General features: G+C 38.0%; 1 protein-coding gene across 2 annotated transcripts in view; it reads left to right on the plus strand.

The window, feature by feature from the left end:
• hip1 (huntingtin interacting protein 1) overlaps nucleotides 1-15,627 on the plus strand; it is a 79,676-nt gene that overhangs the window by 19,394 nt on the left and 44,655 nt on the right. For both annotated transcript variants that reach the window (XM_039756879.1, XM_039756880.1), the window contains exons 2-10: nucleotides 8,023-8,086; nucleotides 8,481-8,623; nucleotides 8,885-8,941; nucleotides 10,856-10,936; nucleotides 11,867-11,943; nucleotides 12,056-12,117; nucleotides 12,467-12,607; nucleotides 13,182-13,239; nucleotides 13,651-13,726. In XM_039756879.1, coding sequence (XP_039612813.1) covers nucleotides 8,023-8,086; nucleotides 8,481-8,623; nucleotides 8,885-8,941; nucleotides 10,856-10,936; nucleotides 11,867-11,943; nucleotides 12,056-12,117; nucleotides 12,467-12,607; nucleotides 13,182-13,239; nucleotides 13,651-13,726 — 759 coding nt within the window. The remainder of the gene's footprint in view (nucleotides 1-8,022; nucleotides 8,087-8,480; nucleotides 8,624-8,884; nucleotides 8,942-10,855; nucleotides 10,937-11,866; nucleotides 11,944-12,055; nucleotides 12,118-12,466; nucleotides 12,608-13,181; nucleotides 13,240-13,650; nucleotides 13,727-15,627) is intronic.

A 15,627-nucleotide genomic window follows, 5' to 3' on the forward strand; every position in this document is an offset into this window, starting at 1 on the left:
TTACACTTTAGAAAGTTGTACATTCCAGTGATAGTGGGAAGAGAACAGCAATTAATAAATGAAATAAGACCGAGCATTAATGTCCTTAGAAGTGTAGGCCTTACTTTTACATAAATTGCAAAAAAAAAAGTGTCAGTGAGTACGGTGTCCTAAACAATCCAATGGTAATTGGAAACTAGAAGAAACTGATATGAAGAGATCTGGCAGACCCAAAGTCACAATCTAATCAGAAGACAAGTTTCTGAGGGTCACCAGCATGTATGGTGGGTGTCTCACAGCTTAACAGTGGTCAAAGAAAGCAAGTCTCAGTTTCAACTGTGAAGAGGAGACTTTGTGCTGCAGATTTGACAGGGCAAGAAGCAGTAAGAAAGCCATTCCTTAAAGGTCAAACTAGGATCTTGAAATACCAGCTGTGGACTACTGAAGACTGGAAGAAAACCTTATTGGACTGATAAATCAAAGTTTGAAATCTTCAGTTGATAATATAGGCTATTTGTACACCGTTGAATTGGTGAAAGGATGGTTCTTCAGTGTGTGACACCAACTGTCAGACATGGAGGAGGAAGTGTGATGGTCTCGGGCTCTTTTGCTGGAGGCTGCCTTGGTGACTTGCACAGAGTGACTGGCAAGTCAAAATGGTTACCACAGTTCGACTGTTATATCAGCATAAGGTGGCTAATTTGAGGGATCAAAAATTCAAATACAATTTGTACACTTAATGATTCCTTGACTTATTTTTTTGTTTGCCATTGCTTATTTGTTCTGCAGTGGGCTGGCACCCTGCCCAGGGTTTGTTTCCTGCCTTGCGCCCTGTGTTGGCTGAGTTTGGCTCCAGCAGACCCCCGTGACCCTGTAGTTAGGATATAGCGGGTTGTATAATGGATGGATGGATGGTTATTTGTTCTATGCTTTGATTTCATGAAACATTAAGACAAGAGGGCACTAGCTGTTAAATTTGTAGGAGTTTTGGGAAGGACACATAGTTTGCAACTTCCCAATAATATTAAGTGATTATGGGAAGGGTGCAGAGAAAACTACTGCCACTAATGGTAGCTACTCAATGATACCTGCAGACCTTTGAGTTTTGCTAGGTAACCAGGAAACACCTATAAAGGCTAACCAGCAAGGGTTACTTGATCAGGCTTTAAAGGCCCCTGCAGTCAGTATACAGTTGGCTTGGAGTTGGGGAGAAGTCATTGCTAAATAGCTTGACAAGTGAAGAGGCTAGAGGTGAACTAAGTAAAGGATGAAGGCCAGAAGGCTTAGGCTTTTTGTTATTTTTAAACCCCTATGTGCCAGTTGGGTAATTTCTTTGACAATAAAACACTTTTGTTGTTACATTTGTTCTGTTGATCATTCATGTTTGGGAACAATGCACAAGCACCCTATACAGTTCACACCTCTTGACAAAATTACATGGAATTGATTTAATCTGTAGAAGATTATTTTCCATCTACTGTTGGCAATAGACCTGAGCTGTATCTAAAAGTATAGCTTTAGTAAGTAGATGGTATTTATTTTGGTTAATGTGAACCTTTATTCTATAACATGGCAACCAACTTGTCTAGTGGCCTATTTAAAGCAGTGGTTTTCAGCCCTTTAGACCAGTGGACTGTTTTTAGTTTTAGAATTTATTTGTGCTCTAAGGAGAGTGGGGGATATTTCCATCTTGGAGGTTCGAGCAGACTTGATATTGATTAACATTTGAGCAAAGAGTTGGGTGGATGGGCCTCCCTACTTAGAGTGCTGAGCACTGAGATTAACATTCAATCAAAGAGCGGAGGTGATACCCCTTTTGAGTTTTGAGTGGGTTTATTGATTAACATTCGATTTGAAGAGCAGGTTGCTTCCAGATTTACTACCAAAAGAGGTCCAGAGACTGGAGACATTTCATAGCCAGCTTTTCATGAACCACAGTAGGCAATAACTGTGTTAATATACTTTTCACATCTGACATTTCGTTTACGGGCAGAAAAGTTCTACGGACCACTGCCAGTCCATGGCAATTGTGAAACACTGTTAGAGCACCGTCCAGGCTCCAGCCCTGTGGTGATACATTTCTTACATTATCCTCTACTCGCTATGTAGAGATATCTAAAAATTAATTTGTTAAAAATTCAAAATCGGTTACACATATGAATTGTAGGCAAAACATAGAGATCAAATTTAACCTTCAATTGCAAGTGAGATTTTCCAGAAGGGATACGTGATTGTATAAGATGTTGACATATTAAGGGTTCAGGCAAAAAACTCTCTCCTTTTATGTTATGTAAAAATATATAAAAATAAACTAATTAAACATTAATTCATTAGGAAATAAAGTGGTATTAGTTATAGCATTACTTTAGATTACTTAAAATTACAGCCCAATACAGACCAACTCCTTATTTACATTTTCTTTCTAAAGTTTTGCAGAAATTTTATAATCTTTACAACTCTAATCTCTTTTTAAAGAAACAATATATGTGAGAAACTTCCATCTGGATTTTGCCCTGGTTACAGGAGTAAAACTGTTGTAACTCAAGTTGTAAAGTAGGAGTTTATCTGCCACGATACAGGAAATGCCACAATGAGTGCCCTTTTAGATGAAGTTGCAGCTTTTGAAACTGTTGATCATGGCGCTTTACTGCCCAGGTTTGAGATATAAATTAGCTTATTAGAAATTATTTATTAATATTAACCCAATCCTTTTCAGTATTCAAAAAGTCTGACTATACTACCTTATTCCATTTCACAATCAGAAAACATACCCTTTTTGGGTTCAATGTTGGGACCAGTTCTATTTTCTGTATATATCTTGAGCTTTGGAAGATGTAATTCGGAAACATTTTATCAATCTCCATTTGTATACTGATGATGCTGAGCATTTAAACCAAATGACTCTTCTTCAGTTAAAACACTAACTAGTTGCTTTTAATTATTTGTGTTTAAATGGACAAAAGTTCTTTCATCAGGTGGGCACACTGCAAATAGACAGACAGTATGAAAATGCTTTAATTATTTTTTGCAGAATTACATTACAAAAAGTATAAAACAGAATTCAGATCTTCCTGGCTGAAAAGGTCTTAAATGCAACTTCTATTTTAATTTCCGGTGCCAGTTCACACTCTTAAGAAAATTGTAGCCAGTCCATTAAACACTGTCCTCTGTCATTAGACTGCTGGAATGATTCAGAATGTCCATCCATCCATTATCCAACCCGCTATATCCTAACTACAGGGCCACGGGGGTCTGCTGGAGCCAATCCCAGCCAACACACAAGGGCACAAGGCAGGAAACAAACCCCAGGCAGGGCGCCAGCCCACCGCAGCATTCAGAATGTCCTCACTTCTTACTGTTAGCTGATGGTTGGTCTCTGATCTGGTTGATATGCAGATAGGACTGTTGTGATTGAGGACAAAACCCTTTCTTCCACTGTTAATTTAAGAGAAGACAAGTGACTTGATGACTGATAATGGCAGATTAGCAACTCTGGTAACTGAGTCTGAGACAGTATATTTAAAAAATTAGCCTTTTGTGTTTTGGAAATATCAGCTTTTTAACATTCTCCTCTATTGGACAGTTGTAGTCATTTTAGAAAGTTGTACTTTGTTGTCGATCAACAACTTTTCACACCAATAATCAGAATGTGTACCAGGGCCATAGATTTGGAGGTGGGTGACACAGGCTAGGACCTATTATTATTATTTACATTTATATAGCGCTTTTTTCCCTACTCAAAGTGCTTTTCATAGTGAGTGGGGAGCCACTTCAACCACCACCAATGTGTATCTTTCACCTGGATGATCTGAAGGCCATTTCTTTAGTGCCAATACACTCAACACACATTAGCTGTTAGGTGGTGAAGGGGTGATAGAGAGAGCCAGTTAGACAGGGGATGATTAGGGGGACAGAGTGACTAGGCTGAGGTGGGCAATTTAGCCTGGACATTGAGATACACCCTACTCTTTACAAAGGAAGCCCAGGGATCTTTTATGACCACAGAGAGTCTGGGCCTCAGTTTTACGTCTCATCTGAAGGACAGCACCATTTTTGCAGCAAGATGAGACAGAGCAAACTTAGATGGTATGCCCTGCCATCAAGTACATAAAAGACTGCATGATAATTTAAAGCAATATGTTTGCAGAGGTTTCTTGCTGCAAAATGAGGATCCTCCATGATGGGTGGCTGGTACATTTAACCACTTTTGCTGAACTGCTGCCCTAAGCAATCGCCTAGTTTTCCTGTATGGCTAAGGTGTAATCTGAAACTCATCTGGAAAGTTCAGGTAACGGATAGTGACAAAGTGTTGTAGTCTTTTCAAAGATAATGAAGCTTCTAAAAGGCTGACAAACTCTCAGCATGCTAAATTAAAGACAATGTGAATGAATTGTTGCCAATTCTAAAGTAGCTTTTCAGAGTTCATTGAGTAGAATTTTTTTAATTGTATAAATAGAATGAGATTTCCTTTTCCCATTGGATTAGGATAAGATAGGTGATAAGCAAGCAATGTAATATCAGAATAGATTTTTCATTACAAAATGTTATCCCGCCCAGTAATGCTTGGAATACTACTATACGTGAATTAGGAGTTTTTGTGGCTTTAGTACTGTGTGGCAAGTAATCAAAGATTCTCTGCACCCGGTAACTTCCCATCCCCAACCAGTGGTGGAGCGGAACCATCCCAAATCACAGGACTGAGTGAGGTGGGGGCCTGACAACATTGCTTACAGGGGCTTAATCGGTATACATTTCAGGTCACCTGAGTTAAGATAAGTGCAAGCAGTACACAATGCTTTGCACAGATTGATGAGTAGTGAATCTTGTAAATGGCTGAGTTACATGAGTGAAATTCAGACTGAAAGATTCTGCTCTCAGTGCTATTTTAATTGATCTGGAGGTGAATTGTTTTCTTTATTGAAAGATCACATAGTTTTTATAATTGCTGTTGGAAGGTTATTGGGAAACCCTGGCATGTGTTGTTTAACAGAGTTTGACATACAATCTTTGAAGAATGCACAATCTAAAAATCTTTAAAGAGCCCAAAGCCAAGAATCTTCGTTGGGTTAAGTGCTTTGTAAGTTAATGATCCATTGATGATTATCCTGCATGGGAACAATCGAAAATAGCATTTTGGATTTAAAATATCTTCTGCACTGGTGGCATATTCTGAGCAATTCTGATTCCTGCTTATGTGATGATAATTGGTTCAGCCGGTGTACTGAGCAAGGCATATAAGATGAGTTTGAAAAAGTTTTTTTCTCCCATAGCTAACCAAGTCAATAGAGTTCCATTCCTTTTTGCTTCCTTCCAATGTCTCAAACTGAAAACATAACTCAGATGGCTTTAATTTTAGTTTGGCTGTATTCATCTGAAATTTGATGTTATCCTTGACATAGATTTTAACCTTGAGTCTTCAGTACTTCCTTAAATGCACTTTATCCATCCATCCATCCATTTTCTAACCCGCTGAATCCGAATACAGGGTCACGGGGGTCTGCTGGAGCCAATCCCAGCCAACACAGGGCACAAGGCAGGAACCAATCCTGGGCAGGGTGCCAACCCACCGCAGGACACACACAAACACACCCACACACCAAGCACACACTAGGGCGAATTTAGAATCGCCAATCCACCTAACCTGCATGTCTTTGGATTGTGGGAGGAAACCGGAGCACCCGGAGGAAACCCACGCAGACACGGGGAGAACATGCAAACTCCACGCAGGGAGGACACGGGAAGCGAACCCAGGTCTCCTAACTGCGAGGCAGCAGCGCTACCACTGCGCCACCGTGTCGCCCAAAATGCACTTTATCCATCTTGCAAAATGAAGGAAGTTTCTAAAGCTGCAGGACCCTGAAAACTGGCTCATTTGTTTCTAGACGAATTGGCAAGTGTTACGCTTTACGGTTGGGATGCTTAAATTGTTCACTTTTCTACTGTTAATTAGAAATGTGGCTTCAAGAGTCATGACTAGAACTAAGAAGTACATCCATGTAACTTCAGTTTTTAAATCCCTTTACTGGTTTTGCATTAAGCTTAGAGAGGTGGTTTTAAAAACCCTATTGCTTAAATATAAAGTGACAAATTATTTAACAGCCTTGTCGTACCATTCAGAACGTAATTATGCTTATACTCTAGAGCACAGGTGTCGAACTCCAGGCCTGGAGGGCCGCAGTGGCTGCAGGTTTTCATTCTAACCCTTTTCCTAATCAGTGACCTGTTTTCACTGCTAATTAACTGCTTTTCCCTTTATTTTAATATCCCTTTTTTAAGGATTCAGTCCTCTGAATTGATTCTTTTCTTCATTAAATGGCAGCCAAACAGAATGAGACATGAAACGAGCCAGCAGATGACCAGCTAAATTGGGGTTTCAAACTCCAGCCAATTTCACTCCAACCAGTTCTTTAATAATTAACCCCATTACTTAATTCCACGGCTTGCTGCTGCTCTTATTCTGCTACAGTAAACATTTCCCAAATTGTTGATTTTCTGTTTCTGATTATATACCTGAGAGAGAAACCTTACCAAGACCATCACCTTTCTTTTTGTTCAGATTATGTGGTGATCTGGTCACTTGCTCGTTTTGCGTCTCATTATTGTTTGGCTGCTAATTAAGGAAAAAGAAAAAACTAAGTGGCCTGAGTCAAGTTAATTAAAACTAAGGCAGAACAAGTGAATTAGCAGCAAAAACTGGCCACTAATGAAGAAGAGGGTTAGAATGAAAACCTGCAGCCACTGCGGCCCACCAGGACCGGAGTTTGACACCCCTGCTGCATGCATTGCATTTTCAGAAATTCCAAGGGTAAGTAAAGCTAGTGTAGGAGGCAAAGCCTTTGGTGATAGGATGCCTAAACTTTGGAATGACCTGCCTAACGATATTTAAAAAACTCCATTATCCTCAGCATTTAAATCAAAACAGTTATAACATACTCTTGTGCAGCAGCAAATTTTGCTTTCTTATGTTGCTTTTAATAGTTTTTAATAAATCTTGATTGATTTGGTGATTAAAAAGTCTTTCCGTTTATATGTGCATTTTCATATAATTCGTGAAGCACCTGCAGTGACACCCTTGTCTGTCTATCTGTCTGCATGAAAAGACTTGCCCCCCTGTGGATTGATTTTGTTGAAATATGACATATTTAGTCTTCAAAGAAATTTGTCAAGATAGTCCAGTTTACTTTGACATATCCGGAATAGATTATGCTGTACAAAGTTTTGAAATTTCCAAATCTCCTCTTTTAAAAGCATTGGCAAATCTGAAAACTTGTCTATCTTAAAGCAAAGAAACATTCTGTGCCACTTCAATTGCTGTTTCAATTTTACTTTGACAGCAGTTACAAAAACTTGTGTATTTTGCATATTTTGCTCCTTTTGCTTTGCGCCTTCTCCCGCCATAACCTATTCCCTATGGGAGAGGGGAGCAAAAGCTTTAGATTCGTCAAAAATTTCAATCTCCAATTTTCGTTGGATCTCAAGGTTTTAGGGTCCACTGATACTGAAAACATCAGTATCTCAATTATGGGTGTGTGTCTATCTGTGTGTTACAGTTTCTTGAGGAGGGTCTAGAGCTAAAACAGCTGGATGCAAGAATCCTAAACTCAAAATTAAAGCCTGTTATGAGATGTTCTGATTAGTTTTTGAGCCAAATGGTGCAATTAAAAGAGGCACTCTAGAGGAACCCTCAAATACCGTAATTCTGCAGTTAATTATGAATTCTTCTCGTCAATTGCTATCGTAATAAACTGTTTTATGATCAGAATGATCAGCATCAAAGCGGTAAATAATTACTCAAAATGTTATAGAATATTTCTGGTAACTTGGTTCCTAGGATGCAAAGCCTCCTGACGCTCATGTCTGAATTTTTCACTGCTACTGACAGCAAACTGATACCTAGTACATGTGGCTGAAACACTAACAGACTGTATACACAGGTAGGAACTAGCTGATACAAGCTACATGAAGACCTTCAGAGTGAGGGGTATGGAGGATATAAATAAATATTATGAATTTATCATTGATGCAGACACTTTCTCATTTCAGGCAGTGAGCATCAACAAGGCCATCAATGCACAGGAAGTGGCTGTTAAGGAGAAACATGCCAGAAATATCCTTTTTGTGTGCTTGAGCAAAGACGGACATGGTGAGTGCTTTGGATGAAGTTAGTAATGGACATTCTTCTTTTAAAAATAACCTCCACTTACAAAAACAAGGTAAAACCCTAAAGTTACTTTGAGATGTTACATTGTCTTGTACGAATGTGTGCTACAGACCTATAGGGGAGAATTTAATTTTCTTGACCATCCAGTCGTAAATTATGAAAGCAAGCAAGTGTAAAATGTGGGCATATTTATCTTCTGATTTGGTATTGCTGTTGAGCATCCTCCTGGTAATTTGTCTACTGTCCGCCCATTCATCTTTCAGGACTTTTTACTAAACTGCATAATCTATAATTCTGACCAAATCTAAGCCAATATGCTCCTTAACGTTTTGGCCTCTACCCTGCATCCTTGGGACACACCATGAGAAAGGTGCTCAGACATTCTGGGCTGCTGTCAATCGTCTGCCTCTCTCCAGTAATGCTGTGCTGTGCTGGAAGTTCTGCCATGTTTTTCATAAGCTGCTGCGAGATGGGCACCCCAGTGTAAGTTGTCTTATTTATTTCTGGTATAACAGGCTGTTTTACTGAACCTGTCATAGCTTTTTGCAACTCATTTGTACTGCAGTTTAGTCTTTATCTTTGCAGGATCTCTTGGTCTCTGTTCCAAGAGCACTTTGACTGTGTTGTTCATGATTCCTTGGGATCAATCATTAACTGTTAATTCCTCATACTTCATTCACAGTGTAAAGGTAGGCACCTATTTGACACTTAAGTTTCTGTGTTTCTATTTTGTTACTCACCTAGGTCCTGAAAGATTCTTTACGAAACAAAGCAGATCTGAGTGATATGAGCAGAATGTGGGTAAGAAACCTATGGCCTTGTTTTGTTTATGCTGTTTTGTCTGCTATCATCTCCTTCCAAGGTGTGTTTGGTCAGTATGATGGTTTATAGTTAGGTTTCAAGATTTTCAGCATTATGATACCTCTAGTTGATCTGATGCATTTTCGAGTGAGATGTTAGATCATTTTAATGCTGAAATACCAAAATATAAATGATCTTGATCATACAGTGAATCCTTGATTTAATGGGATATCTCAAGTGATAATCTGGAGTTTGTTGTGCTGGGTGCTGGCTGTAGTTCTTGTCCTGTTGTTTGTTTTTGCTTTATTAACTGAATGAGTGTTGTAAAATATGTGGAATACCTTGTGATTTAACACCTCAGAAGGAGAAAACATGTTTAAAACCTGTGTGTGCAGATGAACACTTTGGATTATGTCAATCTCTGCAGTTTGGGGAAGTGTAAAACAAAGTCTTTTTTTACCTTTTGTAATGCTGATCTATGAATTTTAAATCTGTCAGAGGGAGATACTTGAAATTTGTTGAATTTTGTTTGTCAAACTTTGTTTTGATATTGAATATCCACAGCTCTGTATTCTAGATATCGTAAATAATTTAATACTTAATTTTTTTTTCAACCATAGTCAGCATGAATAGTTAATTTTAGTTTTGCGTTGTGCCAAATAATTTTTTTTATTCTGCAGTGTCTTAATGAGCTTTGCATCTTTTCATATGTTGAATTCAACCTATAAACACTATTATTAATGGAAATTATGGTCCACAAAGATTACTGCAAAATCAAGTGTAAATTAACATGTAGTATTTGTCATTATAGGACACCTATTCTGTCCTTTTAATTCATGAAATCAAGGATTTCCTGTATATCTAAAAAACAAAGAATAATACTGTATAAAGCCATATCTATCTATCTATCTATCTATCTATCTATCAATCATCTGGGGTTTCTGATGTTCATAGAATGCACCATCCTATCAACACAACTAGCTGACTTGTTCAGTCACTGGAGAGGGGCTGGTCCGTGGTGGTCTGTTTTGGATTATTGACTTATTTTTGTTTCCTAGTTTTTTCCTTTTATATTTAACTTAAATTGCCTCTAATTGAGTAATATAGATAATTAATAAAAAGTAAAGTAGCACTGCAAAAATGTGTCTTTTACTCATTTATTTTTATGTAAGAAGACCTTAACAAAGGCTTTGTTTTGGTCTTCATAACACTTATAAAATATTAGTAGATGAATTAATCAGCTCTGTGTGCAGTGTGGCCTATTCAAATGATGGTAAAATAACTTATTAATATGAAGGATTCACAAGTTGTGTACTAAATATGTATTATAAAGAGAAATGTGTCTCAGCCAAGTCATCTCAGACCTCTCCAAAGTGAAGTTTTGCTAATAGGTCTCATTGCAGAGATGAATAAACACTTTGCTGATGTATTGTAAGTGTTTTAAAGACCTAAAAAAGTTTTTAAGATCTTGCTACATAAGAGTAAATATTTGCAATACTTAAACTAAATTGTTACCAAAGTAAATGAAAGTGAGTATGGCACCTTCCTCTTACTTGGCAGTGGGTAGTTTAGACAGCTATTCAGGTTGGCAAAGTTTTGACAATTGTTCACAAGACTCAGTGCTTGAAGTGGAACCAAATTACTGTTGGTACTCTGTTGATGGCGTTACAATCAAATGATTCATCCTCTGTGAAGATTCAAAAAGAGGTGCCCGTACGCACTCATACTGTAAGACAACGTGCTGGCATGGTAACATCTGCATTCTTGTATCATTACAATATGACAGTCGAGCAAAGAGTGATGGTGTCGGTACTAAATGTTTAAAGTGGAAGAGGTGCCAGTACAGTGCACTGGTGAGCACCAATCCACACTGACAAGATCCAAGGTTATCTCTTCTTTATTTGTTTTGCATAGGGTCATTTGAGTGAAGGCTATGGCAGGCTGTGCAGCATCTACCTCAAACTACTCATCACAAAAATGGAGTTTCACACAAAGGTGAGTTCACTATAAGCCTGTGCCATTCACCTTGTTACTATAAGCCCAAACATAACACCATTTTGTTTTTTACTTAAATTCTTCAGATGGGTCCACCTGGGATCATTTTTTTATGATCTTTTTAGCTGTAATGTTTGACTGTTATGGTGAGGGAAGATGGCATACTAATGTTGTGTTGGAGAATGTGGAAGCATGCTTTTGTTTGATATGCTCCCAAACGTCCAAAGAATATCACTTAGGAGGTACAGAAGAAGGTTAGCCATTCTCACTTTGTGCTTACAGTGGAACATAGGGGAAATATCTCCCGCTTTGATTTCTTTGAAATGGCTCTTCAGTTTCAGTTCTGAAGTAGTCACTGAGTGATATCACTTTTCAGTCCGCACCTCCAGGGCATTGCACTCTGCTTTAATGTAACCACAAGTCGGTGGCTGATATTCTATGGGTGTTGTTAAAATATTTTTCCTCATTTGTTCAGTTGATCCTACTGTATGCTGTCTGTAATGAATGGTGCTCAACGTACAGCCTGTAACAAGCAATATTTATATTTATTAAATTCAGATTATATAACTTTTATATATGAAAAAGTATACTGACGACAATACTATAAAATAAACAAGTTGTCCTTTTGGACTTTTTCTTGCTTGAGATGACAAAAGTTATATTGTAGCAAAAACCCATGGAAGGTCAGAAAGTATGTTGGCTTTTCAAACTTGCAACTCAATTGTCTGTAATGTAAATTAATATTTGCATTAAAAATTGAGATTAAGAGCAGAGTTAAGTAGAAACTTCAAGAGTAGGGGTGGTTTACTTATTTCTATTACTATGTGTTTTCTTATACAAATTTTAGGTTATTACAAGATATTCAAGATATCGACTCTTAGTGTAACCAAATTGATTCCACATTTTGTATCACAACTTTGTTCATTTCAGAACCCACACTTCCCTGGCAATCTACAGATGACTGACCGGCAACTGGATGAGGCTGGAGAGAATGATGTAAATAACTTGTGAGTGCTTAGAACCCGAACCTCAGAACCTGAGTGCAGGTCACTTCCTTGCCTAGCAGAGCTTATTACATACTGCTTTAAATCAATTCTTTCCCATGTTTATTCTTTTCAGCTTCCAAATGACAGTGGAGATGTTTGACTATCTAGAATGCGAGCTGAACCTTTTTCTTGCAGGTGAGGGGGAGCTGTTTTTGAAACGCATAATACAGACAAATTCACACAACATTGCATAAGTCTGCACCTTAATGTAGTCCATTCTGGGAAACCATAATGCAAACCAGTCTGACTGTGACAGACAAGTCAGAAGTTTTGTTTCTTTTTTAATTTTTTTTGCTTTATAGTCATTCAGGTGTGTGTTTAGACCAAAGTGCATGTGTGTCTGTCTATCTGACTATCTATCTATCTATGTATCCAAAGAAATATATTGGTATTGCTCAAGGACATATCAGCTCATATAAAAATGTTATAAATATATCAAAAATGTATTTATATTGCTTATTTTCTGTGCTTGTTTATCTTGCAGTTTTTAGCTCTCTGGACATGTCTCGATCAGTTTCTGTCACGGCAGCTGGGCAGTGTCGACTGGCCCCGCTCATTCAGGTCATTTTGGATTGCAGCCATCTGTATGACTACACTGTCAAACTGCTCTTCAAACTGCATTCCTGTGAGTCAATTCAATTGGCTAATACACCCTCAACAATATTATTACCATTATGTTGCTCCATCAACCAAAGATATATGATTTTGATTAACTGGTGACTCTGAATTAGTCTAGTAATGAATGTGGGAGTGTGTACGGCTGGGCATGGTAATGGAACGGTGCACCATCCAGGCCTGGTTCCTTGTTTGTGTATAGTGCTATCAGGATAGGTACCAGTTTTCTACAACCCTGTACTGGATAAACAGATTAGAAAGTGGAGAGGCGAGAGAACTTGGTTGGCATAATTGGCTAGGCTTTGTCTAATGCTCATATTTTCTTCAAGGACAGACTTTTGCAGATACAGAAATTGACAAAGTATCCAGGTTTCCAGTTATATGTCTTGATTCCATTTATGTGAAGTTTTTTTTCCACCTTTTCTTCCTATAACGAGCATTCCTGCATTTAAAATCATTGGCAAAAATTAAATGCAGAAATGCACTGAAGTGTTGTGCTGTTCCAAGGGTGTTTGGTTTATATGTAGTTGGTGGCATTGCTTTTTATCTTACTGGATACTAATGGGATTTTTTGTTGTTCTTAGGTCTACCAGCTGATACCCTGCAGGGTCACCGTGACCGTTTTCTGGAGCAATTCAAAAAGTAAGCATCAGGAACATTTGTCTTAGATAGCATGCCATGAAATATATGCAGCCTAATGGAAAAGGACACCACTATATTCAGGTTCCACCACCCCTGGAGTGGGAGAGCCTCGTATTGATGACAGTGTTTAGCAAACAAAACCAAAATGGCCAAAAAATTGGCCTCTTCAGTTATTTTAATGACAAATTGTGTTTATTTAGATTTCGTTCATGTAATTATTTTACTAAGCCAGTTTTTTAATTTCTTTTGGATGGGAAACAGCAGCATTTAGGCACATTGGTCTCTTGATAAGAGTCCACAAATACCTCCTTTGACATGCCCTTTGGTACCAAGAGGCAGGAAATGAGAAAGCATTACTTGAACCTACAGCAGGATGTATTAATGTGTTGACTGCCATTATTTTTTTTATAGGCTGAAAGATCTGTTTTATCGATCAAGCAATCTGCAGTATTTCAAGAGGCTAATTCAGATTCCACAGCTTCCTGATGTAAGTGGAACGTCTGTGCTTTTTTGTTTATGTCAAAAAAAGTAAAATCTGAAACCACTCCCAGAAAAATGGAGAGTGCTGCAGCTATAGAAATAATGGAAGGTTGGGCAAAGAGTTGCAGTTCTAAACTTCCTTAATGGATAACAACAAACAAAGAAGAATTCAGGTTGTTAAAAAGGCAGGCAACACAGGCAGAATACAATGAGCACTTCAGAGTGAGACAATTGTTGGCACAAATTACTGACCAGGGAGAGAACCAGTTGGTAGTAATGGAGGAACTGCTGGAAAGCAGATTATGATATAACACAGGCTAGTGAAGCTGGCTGGGACAAAACACACAAAGAATCAGGAAACTGATTTTACTTTGAAGATTGGATGCTGATGCAGGAGAAGAAAGTCCAATGGTTATAAAATCTTTTCACAAAGCTGTTAATGAATTCAGCTAGGACAAGCATGAGCTTGTAAGTCAGTACCTTTTCTCACGTTGGCAGCTAAAAGAAGCTCCACATTAAGAGGGATTTTTTTTGTTTTTTGTTACTCATTGGAGTCTTGTTTTCACTTGAGCTACATTATTAGTCAGTGTTTCTCGTCTGCATTCCAAATAGTGTAAGACTTTTCTGTGTTATGGCCTTTTTATTGATCTTGCAAGGATACATTTAAACTTGATTATTTCACTACCCAGAAGGGTTCTTTCTGTAATCTTAACATTTCATAATGTTTATTTACTGCTGTTAAAATCATTTTTCATAGTTGCATGCATACATTTATTATATAAAGCATTGTCTGGAATGAAAGGCTATTGTTGGAAGCCGTGTTAGATCTGTCCTTCAGCAGCAAGGTCAGGGTCTGCCCCTGAGGCACTAATTTATGTTTTGCCTATTGATGGTCACCCTTGAAGGTTCCTGCACTTTATAAATAAAATGAAAATTACATTCAGGTCTGGCTATCAGTCTGTTAGTCAAAATATGCAATCTTGTTCAAAACAATTTTACTCCTCACTTTTTAGCTGAAGGACAAGTAGGCCTTGCAAATATGAACAAATCGCTGTACGGGGTACTCACTGGAGTATCCGACTACAGTTCCCTCACCAGCTTCTCCTTTATTGTTCCTCATACATTCTTCTTCCCAGGACCTATACAACTGTAGGCTTCTCCTGTCATGATTTATGATTTTTTTTAATTTATTATTCCTTTCCTAAAGTCTTCAGAGACATTATTTATATCCCTTCCAGGGTTTTCTTTTAACAAATTTCTGAGGTTGTTTTATTTTTATATCTCTTCGATTAAGTGTTTATTTTTTTGTGTTTGTTACATCGTGATGCTCTTTTGTTTTTGAGCGGACACTGCCATTTTCTGAGTGCGATGCTTCCCTTCCCCACCTTCAGGATGTCATGATGTGCAGTGGCATTTAAATCGCCATGTACGAACCCACTTTATTTGAGATTGGATGTTTGTTTTTTTCCATTACATTGTGTTGCTGTCCTTGTGATGCTGTTTTGTTTTTTCATGAACCCCATTTTCTGACTGCTATGCTTCCCTTCACTATCTCCGGGAGAGTGTGACCCTTCATATCATGATGTGACCAAAGGCCACGTATGAACCCATTTTATTTGAGATTAAATAAACTAAACCCTTTTCATGCCATTATTTTTGTTTCTGTACTATTGGCTTGTTTTTTGAACTGTGATTTTTGGTTAGTGATTAAGATTGGTAAATAACTGACTAGACTTTTTGGTATTTGAACCCAGCTTGTTATTTTGAACACATCTCAATCTCACAATCCCTTTCAGAAAATCTCTTCCTATCTCATTGAGAAAGAACATCTCCACAGCAGCTTTAATGGCTCTTCCACCAAATGTTGCTCTCTAAATTGACTGGTCAGAAGCTCCATTTGATGTTTTC

Source organism: Polypterus senegalus, chromosome 6 (assembly GCF_016835505.1).
Source record: "Polypterus senegalus isolate Bchr_013 chromosome 6, ASM1683550v1, whole genome shotgun sequence".
Taxonomy (NCBI): Eukaryota; Metazoa; Chordata; class Cladistia; order Polypteriformes; family Polypteridae; genus Polypterus; species Polypterus senegalus.